Genomic DNA, 15,223 nt, shown 5'->3' with positions numbered 1-15,223 from the left:
ATAATAAAAACTGGTCATACGAAGATGGACTACACCTTTGTTCTTTGTGCATCACAACAGAGACCAAATCCATAGAAAGACACCGCTAAACTGCAGCTACAGTATTTACACGTTTGTAAGGCACGTAACATGTAACGAAAGTTAAAAAAAGAACAAGCTCTCTGATCATGAGCTAATTCGTAATTGTCAAAAACAATTTGAAATACTGTTTCGATTCTGCAAATAATTTAAGGAAATGCTAAAAAAGCAGTCAGTTGCAAAACCGTGTGCATTACCACAGCGTGAGTTTCAGGCGCAAAAATATAGTTGAAACGCACAGTACGGTTTTTGGAATAAATCCAAACACTCCTAAAAAACAGAACACCGGTAAGAGTTTTTTCGCAATATTTCCATAAATTAATATTTGCAATACTTCCATAAATTAATGTTCGCCTCGGGACTTGCCGGCACAGGCGCAGGCAAAATCTCTTAATTAAGTAAATGTACTAGGTAAATGTACATAAGCTCCCGTCCAGCGTATTTGGCATACATCTGATGATTTTCTCCATCGCTAATAGTCTAACAGTCAGTGTACAATAGATCGAACACTTTTAAATGTGTTTTTCTTACAAGAACTATCAGAAAAATACAGAATTCTAGCAGATACCTTAACGTATCGGCTAGAATTACTTAAAAATTTATGCATTTGTTTTTTGTTCGCAAGTAAGCAAACCGCTCACCTATTTGACAGATCGGCGAAGCTGAACCGTACAACTTTTCGAAATCTCGTAAATATTCATCATCCTGGAGTAAGATTGCCTAGACAAATTAGCAGCCTTATCGTCACAGAAGTTTGTTCTAACGAAACAAAGTGTTTCTGATGATAACAGTGCAATCAACAATACCGTGTCCCTAGGAAGCGATTCCGCACACAGAAAGAAATTCCTAATGAACATGTTGATTGTCAACAGCATGTCGACTGTGCAGTTCGACGACCAAGCTCGCGAAATGCAGGATAACATAGGAGGACTGAAGTAGTACCTGTAAGAAAGGTCAAGTTCATGCGAAATCGTAACATACCTAACAAATATGTAATTAGGAAACTTCACTAAAAGATCAATATTACCTCTGAACATTTGTTTCATGATTTTTATAACGCAGCCCATGAGGTATGCGTAAAGTAAGTCCTCTTAGAAGAGTTATAAAATCATTACTAATAATTTTTTATTACGGTTTACATCCAAGAAATGTAAACCGTAATAAGTAACAAGCTGTACAAAAATCGCTTATTGGCTAATTTTCCGTACAGTATGAAATAAAGTTTCGTAAAACAACTTTATACCGGCACCTTCATTCTTCTTTAATTTAGAATTGCCTGTATAATTTGTTGCAGATACGGAAGGCGCTAATTTGCTAATTCATTTCGCCCATGTTGCGTTGCATTGGCATCTTACCGGCAGATATCGTCGTTGCGGAATATACTATCAGGTTTTCTCAAATCGAGAAGCTGGCTGACATTAATTTTATAAAAGAAGCATGGGCTAACTTCATGGAACACAGGTTCTTTGGCGATTTCGTCAGTGCAAACTGTGCTGGCTTCCACCAAATCTGAAAGCAATAATACAGTATGTGTCCCTTTGTTGAGCCATATGTTGGAACATACAATTGTATTAATGATTAATGAACCTTTATAGCGTAGCCTACTGGTGCCGTACTAACAACGTTAATCACATGCATATCTAGGCTCAAGAATCAGTGTTTTTTTTTGCACAGATGAAGTTTGCAAATGTGTATAGATACGTCAGACGCAGTAAAGCTATTTTCCCCCGCATAACTTAGATCCTCATAATTCGTATGTCATTGTGCTAAATTTGCTGTCGTTTTCTTCTAACTAACTGTAAGTACCGGCAAGAAATTCCCTGTGGATAGTGTGCGCCGAATAGATTCCCAGCAGATTGTGTACGGCAATCGTGAACGGTTCCTCGGCTGCGACCGCTTCACAGTGTTTAAGAATTGTACCCGATGGAATTTGGAAAACGGTAAACAGTCTCTCCGGACTCTGGCGCATCTTATTGTACACATCCAGTGCATGCTGCATAAATCCAGCCAAGAAGCTGCAAGTACAGAAAGCGAAGAGTTTTTACTGCTTTAAAAAAAGCGAGCGAAACATACGTGAAACACCACAATTTGCAAAAACAACTTACAAGACAGTTGAACGTATTCAAACTGATAGAGCAAAACAACAAATTATACCGCGCTTATAGTCAGACTCATGGTGATACTACTACCATGTCAGAATTTATGCTCGATACGTACTCAGCCTTGTCCTGGAAATTGCTGCCCGAAATGGTGTCATCAGCCAGAAAAGCGATGATTACGCCGGGTAATCGCGCTAGCGGGAACTCGAAATTCCACCGATACAACCAACAAACATCAATCAATTTGGAGTGAATCAGAATGTTACTCTGGCCATTCTCCGCCGTCATTGTCCGCATTTCCGCTTGTGTAACGATCATAGACTTCAATTCCGCGTCGTACAAAACACTGCGATTCGTATGCATCATTATGCTATTCACCAGCTGATCGATATGATTATTCCGTGAACCTGCGAGAATGTAATTACGGGTACATATTTACGTATATTTAACATATGTATAATTTATAAATAATCATTGCAGCACTCAGTCAACAGTGATTTTATTTTAGTGTGCCATTGCTGTATTCTGTGTGTCTACACAGATTGAATTGAATATCTACATCTAAACGCCACGTTTTAATTTCCTTAGACTAATTATGCAAACAGATACGCACCCAAATATCACGTTATTGATTAATGTACCTCCGTCAATCTTGTAAACCGGCGCAATCAGCTGTGCCACAGCCGGTCGCGCCACGCTGGATTTCGGTCGGACAATGAACTTGAATGTCTGGGCAATTTTTTCCCTGGCACGAGATATACTAATAGCAAATTTCGAGGCCGTCTTCCGGGGAATCCCTGCGGTGACGAAACGGCTGGAGTCGCCGCCGGCAACTACGGCCGGCGGCGCATTACGCGCCGGATTGGACTTGGCTTTGGCGTCCATGGCCGCTTCCGAGTACTGCACGATGTTCTCCACCACGGTTAGCGTTTTGCTACCACTGGCTGCTGATTGGACGAAAATGTTTCTTTCTGCGATAGCCAATAGTACTAAAAAAGTTATCAAAGTGTTTCTTTAAATACGTATCCGTATTCGATTATACGTATTCGTATGTATATATATTCTAATTTTTTTAATTTGTTTTCGAAATCTATTCAAAACCAAAAGTTTAACTGTTTTAAAAGTTTAAACAGCAGTAGCTGGGGAGTGTGGATCGATTATTCATGAAAACCATCCAGATGGTAATATTTTGCTTTGCCGACAGTGATTCGTGTTGGTGATATTCGGGTTTATATCCGGAACAAAAATCGATTTTTATCTGATAAGTAGTCATAACTACTCTTGAATAGTCTATACATGAGCGCACACATGGTCTACTGAATGAGCAGTGAGTTTTTACCAAATAAATTCCCTCCCGGCTGCATTTCTTACCATAATAGAACAGCAGAACTCTCTGGACACTGAATGGCATGATTTGTTTATCGAGATCGATTGATAATCTGAACGAACAGCAGTTTCTTCCCCCGAGAAGACACTTAAGGCGTCTGAGGATGCACTTGGCGGAAACTGCTCAACAGCCAGCAGCAGGCCGGCCACATCCTTTAAGGGAACGTTAACACGGTCGCCCCACCGGAAACGCCTCGTACACCCACCAATCCCACTCGGACAACACGGCTACCATCTTGTGCAATTAATACTGTACCGCCAGATTGCGTCATTTCTACAAGACAAATTTCCCAAGAATAATTACTTTACAGTCATAAACACAAAGTTAACAGGAATAATCAGTGACTGGATAATGGATATCAGTAAATATATGAACGCTAAGACACAATAAATTGCATTGGCGTGAAATTCATAAAACGCTGCCTACAGATAATGTTGAATTGTTGATGCACGTCACACAGAACAATTTAAAGTAGCAAAAAATCTTTAAGTTAAAAAACAGCGTAAAATACAAGTATACTATATAAGCAAGTAACAATGCACGGTACAAGAATATACGAAGCTGCTTAAAACTGTCAGATATAAAATCAGACTGTTTGAGAATAGTTTACTGTACAATGCCTGGGAAAGGTCAAAGCCACTTCAATATTAATCAGCCAGAACAACACGTAGGTACAAATTATTTTTTTGCGCACCATCAAGGTTCGCCATTGCACAGCTGAATTGCAGCCAAAAATAGGTTTGGAATTTAACACTTTACATCACTGAAATTTAATCCATTAAACTGTTATTAATGAACTTGTCGTACCATGTTTTTGCCGCTTCCAGTTTCGGGTGACATTTGCAATATGTATAGTGTTGTAATTCGCTCATTCGGCTCATCTGGCTGTAAGTTTACAAACAATATTGGTAACACATACGAATTATTGAACAGATGGACATGCGACGTGTATCGTCAGTATTAAATGCGCGGTGTTTGAAAAAAGAAATTACAGTTTTGCAACCCGAAATCTACAGAAAATTCAGTTTCCTGAACTCCTTGCAGAAAAACAGCAGTAATAATTACTAATAGCGATTTGTTTACGATACTCGTACAATACAGTAGGTAAACACAATTACTTACACTGCATGCGCTACTTACCTACAAATTTTAATGCAGGCACGCTGAAACAGCTGATCATCTCACCTTCATTGTTAAACTCCAATAATCTGATCATTCGCTAGGAATACGCGCTATTGCCGACTCCGTAACTGCGCAAGCTCTACAAAGAAAAAATATATTTCGGATTGAAGCTATAAATTCAGCGCAAATTCCGCATAAGAAATGCTACAGCAACATGGATGTTTGATTATGTCGCCCACGTCAGAATTGTTGTTAAAAAGGGACCAGCGTATGGGTTTATAAGTGGAAACAAGTTGCGGACAATCGTAAGTTTGAAATCCTGGCTGTCAACAATATAATTCAGTAATCATTCACTTTACAGTGCGTAGCCAGTAGTGATACGCACACGTTTTTCTTCTCATTGCTCAGCATCAGCAACTGCACCGAAAAGGCTTAAACATGGTTTGTCTGCAGATGGCGAGAACGGAGATTTATCGATCATCTCCAGAAAACCAATAAATTATTGTTTGAAAGTGCTGGGCACTTCACCGAGTGTGGGGGTCTTTCGGGAATTATGTCAAGTGTTAAGGATCGTCAGGGTTAACGCAACATCCACATACTAATATGCATGAAACGGAATGCCGGAAAACAAAAATACTTCTATACGCACCATCATATTGTTATTACATAACATTACTGATGCCGCACCAGATGTGCGGCATATATTTCACTGCATATCAACGCAGTTAATTACACTTTCCATAAAAACATCGGCATTAAACAATCGCAAGAAACACGTCATCGCGGATCGCCTATAAAAGACGTCGCTGAAGTCTAAGAAGTACATACAGAGTACGTACACGTTACAATGATACGCATAATTATGTATTGCAGCGACGCCGTTGAAACTATCGCTAATATTAATGTAACCATGGGTCATCCCAGCTGGCTACAAAAGCATCCCTTCTCGTTCACCTGGGCGGTTTGACTGGGCATCGGCTTACTCGGTACGGCCACTGATCTCAGATGTAGAGGTAGCCACACGAACATGGAGACAATGGCCAATACTGAATATACTCCTTCGGTCGCTCTTCTTCGCGTTCCGAAAGCTGGCCATGGGACACTCCCGCGCCACTCTCAGCATTCTCGAGATTAACCGCACTGGGCACAACGCAGGAGGAAATCGCCCCTCTGAAAGCAATGTCGATTCCAGACTCCAGATTTTGAAAGCGGTGTCGGAATCTGGATCCATGCGCTATCGGCAGCATGCATATTATTATATATACGAGTATATATGCCTTGGTAATCTGCCGGAAAACAACTCCGATCCTTCCAAATGAGCATCGCACTAAGATACCACCTACTGAGTAGTTGCCGCAGCCTTCGAGATCTACGGACCTTGGGGAGATGGGACCAAGAAGCTAGTGGAAAAGATCAGTCATCACCCGCGGCCAGAAGCGGGCGAAAGAATATAGTCGGCAGCAACTGTCAATTCAAATTCAACGAGAAAATGTCATTTCTGTAATGGAAACGCTTCCGACTCAAGAAAGCATCGAGGAAGTGGTTTTTGTTATATCTACGTTTTATCGCTGCTGCTGCTTCGAACGTAACCATACAGATGATCACGTTGAAAGATCAAGGTTGTAAACGTTGTGAGTGTGAGTTAACTGACAATACTGAGTACTTCGTGAATGTATTGTACCTGATCATGATGTTCAGAGGTTTTATTAAGCTAAAAAAAACTGAACAATATAAATATGGGTTGTACGCTCTACAACTCATGATCAGGAGATTTTATCAGCACTTTACTCGGATACGAAGAGGATGAGAGAATGAAGGAAAACAATTATGACAACATTAATCCGTAATCGCGACGTTTCCGAGATGGAATCTGAAGAGGAAAACTCAAACTGTTAGCGCAGAAAAACTGTAATTCAACTTTATGCAGTGCAGCTGGATCTTCACGGGTCAATTTGTTGCGGTATCCCATTACAGCATGCACGAGTGTAGTTTTATGTTCTGGATTAGGAAAACTAACAATGACTGATCTCTTGTGAATCGTCTGTATTGGTTCTTAAACTTCGCTTAAATTATGAAAATCAACAATTATACTCTCACTGAAAGTCTGAACATAAACAAAAGAACTAAGAAGTATGTAGCGCAATTAACAATAACCACTTCCGCAATTCCTCGTCTCGGCTTACTCAACCAGCATCCAAAATCACGAATTCAACCCGGAAACATACTGCAGCGACGCCCACCTCCAAGCAGAATGGCAGCGTGTGACGAAATTAAGTTGACCTTTCTGACCAGGAAGTTGGAAAATACAGTATAAAAAGAGTATGGGACGAATCAACCATTTAAGCGCTTCCGTGGAAACGCTGTATTGGCAATCGCCCAGCCCGGCATAATGAGCCAGCCGCGACGCCGAGGTGCTGTCACCAAGAACAACCGAGCAGGGCTGCAGGGTCCACACACTCCAAACCGGCAAACCATGAACCGAAGTCTTGCTCCATTGTTCTAACTCGTAAGAGAAACTAGAATTTTCAGCATATATGCAGGCGTTGAAGACTCACCATATATAATTTATGTCCTCAGTTGTAAGTATAGGGTACAAAACATGATTCTGGGTACAGAATGTCATAAAACATAGCAAAAAGTGTTTGGGAACGCGCGAAAGTGATAGTCATCATGCCTATAAGGCCAAAACCACTCGTGTATACAGTACATACATAATATATCTAATCGTATAGTAAATATATAAATATAGTATACACAAATTTGACACCATGTATCGGGTCACTTCCCTTAATGCTATGTACTATTCCATGTTTGTGATTAGTGATTGTTTATTGATTAGCGAATACAAAAGACAATCTAACAGAAACAAAAAAACATTAGATTAAAAATTTAACAAGCAGCGGAAACGGGCGCCCGGCGGCCGAATTACAGACAAAAATTTGATCTAAATTAGCCGAGGCTGGTGCCGTTCCCAAGATGGATGCCGCGTTTCCACGTTGGATTTCGATGCTGAACCTCTGGCGCAGATATTCCGTTGCAAGTATCTTGCCTATTTCCTGACGAATCATCTTGCCAACTTCACTGATTAGCTGGGATGTTCCTGATCCGAGTGGCCCCAATATCTCAACGCCCACCACAAGGAACAGATAGTCCTGTGTGATGTTCTGGTACTTCCCGATTTTCTTCCGTTCGGCTTGTGCCGCTGCTGCGCCGGCTTGCGTGAATGTTGCTGCGATATGTGATAGGGCCATCGTATGCATACATGTTTGGTTTATTTTGTTTCGCGATAACGGGCAACAGTTATAAATTACATAATTAATAACCTGAAATTTACAGCAGACTATTCAAAATTTGCAAATAGCAATATTATCAAATTCTATAATATGTACACAAATTTACAGTGCATAGCACTGTACTTACGTAGAGCACCGCGGTAGATCTACGGTTAAAACAAAAAATTAAAATAAAAACAAATAAAATACGTGCATCACGTGTCAGACTCTAAGCAACGCCTCTTGTGATGTCATTCCGTTCCTGCAAAGTCATACGTTCTCGTACGTACTCGTACGGTCCTACCGTCATGAGAACGCTTTTTGACCAAACAGACAACAATCCAACCAACCATACAGAATGTTCCACATTGGAATCTACATCCGACGTTCTGCACTAGTGGGCCTACTGAAAAAGTGTTGATCAGTTTACTTCGAAAATTATTTAATATCTTTTTATCAATTTTATGTGAATTAATTTGATTCTTCGACACCAAATTTCTGAAACGTTAACGGATTTTCAATCGAAATGGATTTTATGAGGAACCCTACATCGCCTGAGCGATCGCGTTTCAGTATGGAAGGGCTGTTGGACTTCTCTGCGTAAGTGACAATAAATTTATTAAATCCCTTTCTGCTTTTGTTTTAGCACTATTAATAAGCTTACTGGTTAGCAAACTAACTGTTAAAAGTTATCTACCCTTCTGTGAAAATCCGGGGGAAAAGCTGGCCCGATAATTGTCACCATAAGCTGTAGAATCGACCTTGAAAACGGCATTGATTTTGTGGAATGACATGACTAAAGAAAAATTATTATTGCGAATTTGCGTAGCGGTAGTTCCCGGTAGCCTATCGGTTGGTTTACAAAGGCATTACAAGGAATCTTCGACTAAAAATACAAGCTAAATTCCCATGAGTTAGTAATCTGTTTTTAAAAATGCAGGTTTTGTTGTTTTCGGAATTTTTTTTGAATTTAAAGTTTAAGGAGAACGGCCACTGAAAAACTCAATACATAATTGATAATACTTTTGATCTTTTGTAGGTTAGAGAAGCCAGTGAAAGCCCATTTAACGCGTGTTTATGGCGCTTTATCAATGGCCTGTTTGGTGTGCACAGCTGGTGTGTATTGCACACTCCAGGGCATCATTCCAGCGTTTCTGGCCGGAAACTTCCTGTTCATCCTGGCCATTTTCGGCATGACCATCGCTCTGGTGACGATGGAGCCAACTATGCAGAACCAAGATAAACGAATGGGTCTCTTCATGGGAATCGCAGCTATGATGGGTAAGTAAAAGTTCGGGATGCGTGTTCGGTTTTCCATAGCTGGCCAGAAAAGCGACACAGAATTCTTTAACCAACACACACGAAGTGGTCCGCATTATTGTCATTCTGTCGAATCGAATTGTACCATTTAGATGCTCGTAAAAATGTTGCACTTCCTTTTGCGCAGTGGTCTTTAATTATGGAACTTTTTTGGTTATTTTAAATAGGTGGTGCACAGAGCACAGTTACTTATTAAAAGGCAGCATTGCTTTTGTACACTTACGGACAGTCTTATGGTTAATGATGCCATTGATTTTACAGGAATCAACATGACACCCTTGATTCAGACGGTTATCCAGATCAATCCACAGATCATATTTACGGCCTTATTGATGACAGCGACCATTTTTGTGTGCTTCACGTTGGCATCGCTTTTATCCGGCAATGCCCGAAGCTTCTTATACCTCGGAGGTAAAAATGCGTGATTATTTACATTACAGAAAAGTCTGGAAATGCATTGGTAATAGTTTAATGACTTTATTATTCAGTTGTGAACTTGTGAGGTAGCTGGCGTAAGCGCTTTCCGTTGTATTATCGGCATGGGATAACACCTTGTAATTAAAGATAGCACACTAGATTTGATTTTGAATTTGGTGTGTGAGATGTATTCGTTATCCTTTGCTAATGTTTTCGTTGTTGAATGAATGAAAACATTTTCCAGCGTTTAAAATAAATCATTTTCATTATTGTAAATATGTGTAAGAGTAAGTACTGATATGTGCCAGTGCACTAGATAATGCACTACCCGGGTAGATACGAAAAAGTTGTTTCATTCATCCAGCAGAAAAATTTGCTTTCGGTTGTGAATTACACTTTGTATTTGGCCTGGTAGGGCACATTAATGTTATATGCCACTGCGGTTCATACAAGATTTTTGTCCAGTGCATTACTTGTTCTGGGAACGGAACAATATCTTTCGTTGTCGTTGCAGGAATTCTCATGTCAGGTCTAAGCTCCCTGATGATCATTCGTTTGATCGGGATGTTGACTGGATGGCGAATGGCAATGGATGTGAGTTTGCTCAAGCATTATCCCAGGGAAATTGAAGCTGCGGCGGTATAATGATGGCTGTTGTTCTGTAGGTGACATTGTACCTTGGATTGGCACTCATGTGTGGATTCATCCTTTTCGACACGCAGGTATGCATATACATCCGGCTTTTGAGTAAATAGTCTTCCTGGCCAACGGGACTGTAAGTTGACTGTTGATTTTGTTAAAATAATACGTCCAAGGCGCACTGAAAGCGTTTTTGTTACATTCGCTTTTTTTCGTTGATTACACTGTGCGACATAATACTGATTCCTTATTTAACGTTTACTTTAAATGCGCCTTTGTCGGTACTTCTTCGTGCATAAAATTTAAAAAATGTTTTCGGTGGTTGTAATAATATTTCCGCAAAATCTAATATTTAATATTTTCTGTTAGATTTGTCTTAATTCTGCTATTAATGTACATCTGCGAAATCATTAGTTTTATTATTTTAGATGATCGTCATGAAACGCCGAATGGGAGACACGGATTACATTAAACATGCGGTAAGTTATTTTTATTAATTTTTATATGTTTTATCTTTTGCCGGTAAATGTTTACGGTGTCATTTGAGTTGAAAGTTTCCGTTATTTTACATTTTGGCTTTTGCAGTTGGATCTCTTCATTGATGCCGTCAGTCTTTTCAAGCACATTCTGGTGCTTTTGGCACAAAAAGACGAGCAACGAAACCGAAAACGTCGCAGTAATTAAAACTTGACCGATGTTACGAAGTGTAGTCTGTCTGGAATTGTATCTATTATTCCATTTTATGAACCAGCATACCTAGTTATAGTACCAAGCCGGACGATGTGAGCTTGTGAGGCTTTTATTTCTTTATCGCGCATGTGTCAAATAACTGCCGCATTATTTTGTGTGCAGCGCAAAATTTGATTTTGTCAGTTTACTGTAATTGTCAGTGTTCGCATTCTGGGACTGAACGTAAGCACATAGAGTAAGTACTTTTTAGAAATCCGTTTTCTGCTTTAGATCCTGTAATGTTTATTTAAAGCGCTGTTAGTGCGAGCCAAGATGTGAAATTAAAAGATGAATAATGCAACTCCATTCTGGGTTATTACAACGATGGCCTTTCGATTTACGCTTGCTGTTGATGGTCGAAACCAAATAAACTGCTAAAGCTCTGGGACATGCTACCGTCGGAATTCATCTGCTGACGCATGTTTCCCAGTGGGGAGAACGTCGGGAACAAGGGATTAAGGGGTGGAATAGGCGATATTTTTGGAATGTCACCAATTATGCCGCCGCCGATGTTGCCCATTGGTTTAAAGCACGGATGGTCGGCTGCCAGGTTCCAGGAGAAGTCACATTTTCCTAAAGCATCACTGAACACCTGAAAGTCCAAGTGCACAGGAATTAACATTACGATTAACATCTGAAGTCCTGAACAGTGGTGCACCAGACTAGTGCATACTGTTTGTTCAGTGTCTGCTCGCATTTTCTGAATTACATATATCTCTGTAAGTCAGTTTTTGCAATTTGTTTATTTAAAATCAAATTAGACACGTAATCTTGTCACATATTAACCTAACCATAAGTATTTGCACAATCAATTATGGAACTGTCCAAACATGTGGTTAATTTAAACAGCCCCAGTTTTCATCTAACAAGAAGCACTAATCGTGCTGCACAGGATTTCAGAACGTTCTTGAAAGTGAGCAGCGAAGTGAAGTGAACAAGTGGTAAGTATAATTTACTGGTAAGATTCGTTGTCATTTACGTCGGTACTTACAATTCACTGATTTTAAGAGCTGAAATTTTTACTGCCTACTTTTACTGTATATTAAACAATAAATTACCAAAGTTCCTGGGCAAGACGATAGTGTAGCACACGAATCCCAGCAGTTTGCGAATTTCCGGCACTCATTGGGCACAGCGAACTGACCTTTCGCTTCCATACATAATGCGCTGTTTGGTTCACAGGAATGAGCACATAACGAATATCCAAATAATGAACACAATACAAAAACAGCTAGGCGGAGCATTTTCAATGGTATTAAGTACTCGAATCAGCGAATGGTGAATCAAACCAGAACTATGAAGTTAAAATAACTGCCTGGTGTATTCAACGTGTATAATCCGACAAACCGTAAACTCACAATATCCAGACCGCTTGCAGTTGAAGATTAAACAACGCGGGCCACTAGAAAATTGAGACACTACATTTACCAAACTTCAGTAAAAAACTGACAATAAGGCTTATTATTTCGATGCTGATTTCCGTTTCGGTGACGCTTTTCAATCGTCGCGTAATGATGATTCCATGGAAAGCAACATATGGCACTAGTCACTAGTAGTGTAAGAATAACAACTTCGAGTATTTTATGATTGAACAATGATCATCCGAAGATTATGCTGTAACATTTACTTGATAACTATCTTGAGCACTGTCTCGCAAAAACATAAACGGTAGATTCCCGTTAACAATTCGCTAAAGATGGTTATATAGTAAAGTGGGCTTCAAGTGATTTGCCGGGTGCCGGGTACACGGCGGCGTACGCGCATGCTATGTACTCGGTGTACCGGAAGTGATTAAAATCCAATTGGTAATAATCCTGTCTTTCGGACTTTATCGAATAAGTGCCATGCGAATAATACGATGAATGCAGTATTCAAGAGTATTGTTGACCAGATCAGTAAAAACGTTGTGATTAAACCAGAAAATCCTGAATTATAACTAATTGCCGTCGACTGTTTCTATTGTTAACGTTCCTCTGACCGATTTTTGCTTGACAGCATTAAGCTCTGAAACAGTTGACTGAATTGTCTCTGCTAAGGATTTTATATACATTCGCCTCTAAAATATAGGTAAATAAAATCCGTAGCACGAGCAGCTATTTAACACGGACGCAATTAAATTAAAATTGTAATCGCAACTTGAAAAGCAATCAGCTTTTTGAGGAAATGCACGTTCTGCACCATCGCCGCATGCACTTTTAGTTTAGCACAATTTTACAAAGTCGTCCGGCATCGCTTAAATTGCATCTACGTACCGGTCCATGCGCAATTAGCAGTTGTCCTGTACTGTACTTAAATACCGAATACTGTAAGTTGTACTGCGGAATAACATGCATGAATACTGTATATACGAGGGTTGTTAGTTATGTTCTGTCGTGCGTATATCAGTTATGAAACTAAAAATATCAAATTATTATTAAAAAGTAGAGCATATCATAACTGTAATAGTAGGCTAATGGCCGAGTCAATGGCCGCTCTCGGTGGCAGTCAGCGTGAGTCAGAGCACGACTCACCCGCACCAAATTTAATTCGCAATTAAAAATGGCGCATTAACACCCGAACGTAGGCTTGCGCTGTTTCACATTAAAATTTTTTAAAAAAACTGGGATGCAACCCATTGACTATCTGAAGTGCTTGTTATGTTGGTGATTAAATGTTCTTCTGCGTGAACTACTGAGCGCTTGTCTTGTGGTTTTTATTCTGGAATTTTAACAAGGCATGGCGAGAGGAGATCGGAACAGTCTGTTTGTTGAGGAACCTAAAATAGCAAGCCATTCTGTTGCGCGTGGCAGACACCGATCCCCAAATGTGTTTGTCCGATGGATGGACAGGGAAGCATAGAGCAGATCCCCAGTAACAGATTCCGTATTGCGCGTGGATCTGATTTTTAGCAAGGCGGAGTACCGTCGGGCACAACTTACGCTGACTAGTGGTTACTGGTGCTTTTGCATTTAATGCTCCTTAGCAAAGCCAAACTTCTCTCATTTAGCTATCAATCCTAAGACTACACTCACGACAGATCCTGATTTGCTTAGCGCCATACTTGGTGGAAGCAGCATAACAGAACAGGGTTTTGTCAATGGAGTGGGAGACCAAGAGCCAAAAAGCATTCGAAGAAACGTTTATGTTGGTGCGCCTCCCCGCAATGAAATTATTTCCAGAAGCCTTTTCTGTCGGAAATAACTATCAAGCGTTTACAGTAATCTGCAAATACCTTGATAACTTTCTTTGAGAAAACGCAAAAAATTGGAGGCGGGAGGTGGTCGACTGGTGTAATTGGCACCACGACGGACCCAAACCAAAAACCTCTAAATATTAAAAAAATTGTTTTACTTAATCCATAGTTCGGATATTCGTGTAACCTAAATATTCGATAAGCTTGATCCTGCATAGGTTCAAAATAATTTCCGAATCGGAAAGATTCGTTGCGGAGAAATGAAATAACAAAAAATAAGAAAATTAAACGAAATTTCCAAGGTGCCATCATTCAAAAAATTTATAACTTTTTTGTGTCGTATTTACAAATCTGGCAACAGATGAAAACGATGCCTTAGGAGTTCAGTAATAGTAATATGAAAATAATATAATAATTGCATGAGTCCAAAAATAAATAAAAGTAATACGACAGAACATAACTAACAACCCTCGTATGTGTAATAATTATATAGATATTATGTCGTATTTAAGTATTACATAACTATCTGCTACGAGCTCATGGTTAACAAAACTCAAATCACGAAAGAATTTATCGTAGTGAAATACAAAAGTGTGAAGAGGAATTTGCACCCTGGCGAACCCGGAAGCATAAAACCTGGCTAAAAAAACAATTTCACTGTATACGTATTACATCTTTCGATAATGTACAGTATCATTATGCATGTAGTGCAGAATATATATGCAGATCCACATAGAATGATTAGGTACGCTAGAGTCTCTTAAGTAGCCAATCCCAGCAACCTAGAATGAAAGGTGTTTTTTGTTTATATAAAAGTGTACGATTATAATTATAATATTATGAGCACATGAACAGCAGATTGCGAACGGCGGCGCTTTCACCAACAGGAAATGCACAATAATTCCTTCAGGGAAGGTCAGGGACACCAGCCATAATAATTATTCCATTCGAACCATCCGGCCAGGCGAAGACATATTTTGCAAACATT

General features: G+C 39.7%; 3 protein-coding genes across 5 annotated transcripts; 1 reads left to right on the top strand and 2 right to left on the bottom strand.

Moving 5' to 3' along the window:
• Positions 1-45: 45 nt before the first annotated feature.
• LOC129583993 (uncharacterized) lies at positions 46-5,074 on the bottom strand. Of its 3 annotated transcripts, XM_055476068.1 has the most exons (11): positions 4,926-5,074; positions 4,750-4,825; positions 4,372-4,449; positions 3,549-3,837; positions 2,819-3,166; positions 2,296-2,584; positions 1,885-2,093; positions 1,434-1,587; positions 885-1,020; positions 720-798; positions 46-348 (listed from the first exon to the last, which is right to left on the bottom strand). In XM_055476068.1, the coding sequence occupies exons 4-11, from the start codon at positions 3,586-3,588 to the stop codon at positions 272-274; spliced, it is 1,332 nt and encodes a 443-aa protein (XP_055332043.1). In that variant the 5' UTR covers positions 3,589-3,837; positions 4,372-4,449; positions 4,750-4,825; positions 4,926-5,074; the 3' UTR covers positions 46-271. The 3 variants fall into 3 exon arrangements, with proteins under 3 accessions (XP_055332043.1, XP_055332041.1, XP_055332040.1); XM_055476066.1 differs by having other exon boundaries at positions 4,705-5,074; XM_055476065.1 differs by having other exon boundaries at positions 4,750-5,074.
• Positions 5,075-8,301: 3,227 nt separating this feature from the next.
• Positions 8,302-11,364, top strand: LOC129583823 (probable Bax inhibitor 1). The gene is made up of 7 exons (XM_055475804.1): positions 8,302-8,558; positions 8,998-9,239; positions 9,540-9,689; positions 10,210-10,289; positions 10,361-10,417; positions 10,763-10,813; positions 10,920-11,364. Exons 1-7 carry the CDS (start codon positions 8,485-8,487, stop codon positions 11,016-11,018), a joined length of 753 nt encoding a protein of 250 aa, XP_055331779.1. The 5' UTR covers positions 8,302-8,484; the 3' UTR covers positions 11,019-11,364.
• LOC129583824 (uncharacterized) lies at positions 11,118-12,739 on the bottom strand. The gene is made up of 2 exons (XM_055475805.1): positions 12,122-12,739; positions 11,118-11,655 (listed from the first exon to the last, which is right to left on the bottom strand). The coding sequence occupies exons 1-2, from the start codon at positions 12,305-12,307 to the stop codon at positions 11,401-11,403; spliced, it is 441 nt and encodes a 146-aa protein (XP_055331780.1). The 5' UTR covers positions 12,308-12,739; the 3' UTR covers positions 11,118-11,400.
• Between the last annotated feature and the right edge of the window lie 2,484 nt (positions 12,740-15,223).

Source organism: Paramacrobiotus metropolitanus, unplaced genomic scaffold, assembly GCF_019649055.1.
Source record: "Paramacrobiotus metropolitanus isolate TYO unplaced genomic scaffold, Prichtersi_v1.0 Parri_scaffold0000012, whole genome shotgun sequence".
Lineage (NCBI taxonomy): Eukaryota > Metazoa > Tardigrada > Eutardigrada > Parachela > Macrobiotidae > Paramacrobiotus > Paramacrobiotus metropolitanus.
Note: the sequence above shows the minus strand (reverse complement) of the source record. Positions and strands in the feature narration are given on the sequence as shown.

Bases quoted from the DNA above. Each gene is read 5' to 3' on its own strand.
- LOC129583993 (XM_055476066.1), bottom strand. From the start codon at position 3,588: ATGCCATTCAGTGTCCAGAGAGTTCTGCTGTTCTATTATG. The intron at 2,585-2,818 runs GTACATTAATCA...ACATTCTCGCAG, and splicing joins GGTTTACAAGATTGACGGAG to GTTCACGGAATAATCATATC. The intron at 1,021-1,433 runs GTAAGATGCCAA...CCTTTCTTACAG, and splicing joins CGCAACGACGATATCTGCCG to GTACTACTTCAGTCCTCCTA.
- LOC129583823 (XM_055475804.1), top strand. From the start codon at position 8,485: ATGGATTTTATGAGGAACCCTACATCGCCTGAGCGATCGCGTTTCAGT. The intron at 10,418-10,762 runs GTATGCATATAC...TTATTATTTTAG, and splicing joins TCATCCTTTTCGACACGCAG to ATGATCGTCATGAAACGCCG. The intron at 10,814-10,919 runs GTAAGTTATTTT...TGGCTTTTGCAG, and splicing joins CGGATTACATTAAACATGCG to TTGGATCTCTTCATTGATGC.
- LOC129583824 (XM_055475805.1), bottom strand. From the start codon at position 12,307: ATGCTCCGCCTAGCTGTTTTTGTATTGTGTTCATTATTTGGATATTCG. The intron at 11,656-12,121 runs GTAATTTATTGT...TTGGACTTTCAG, and splicing joins CGTCTTGCCCAGGAACTTTG to GTGTTCAGTGATGCTTTAGG.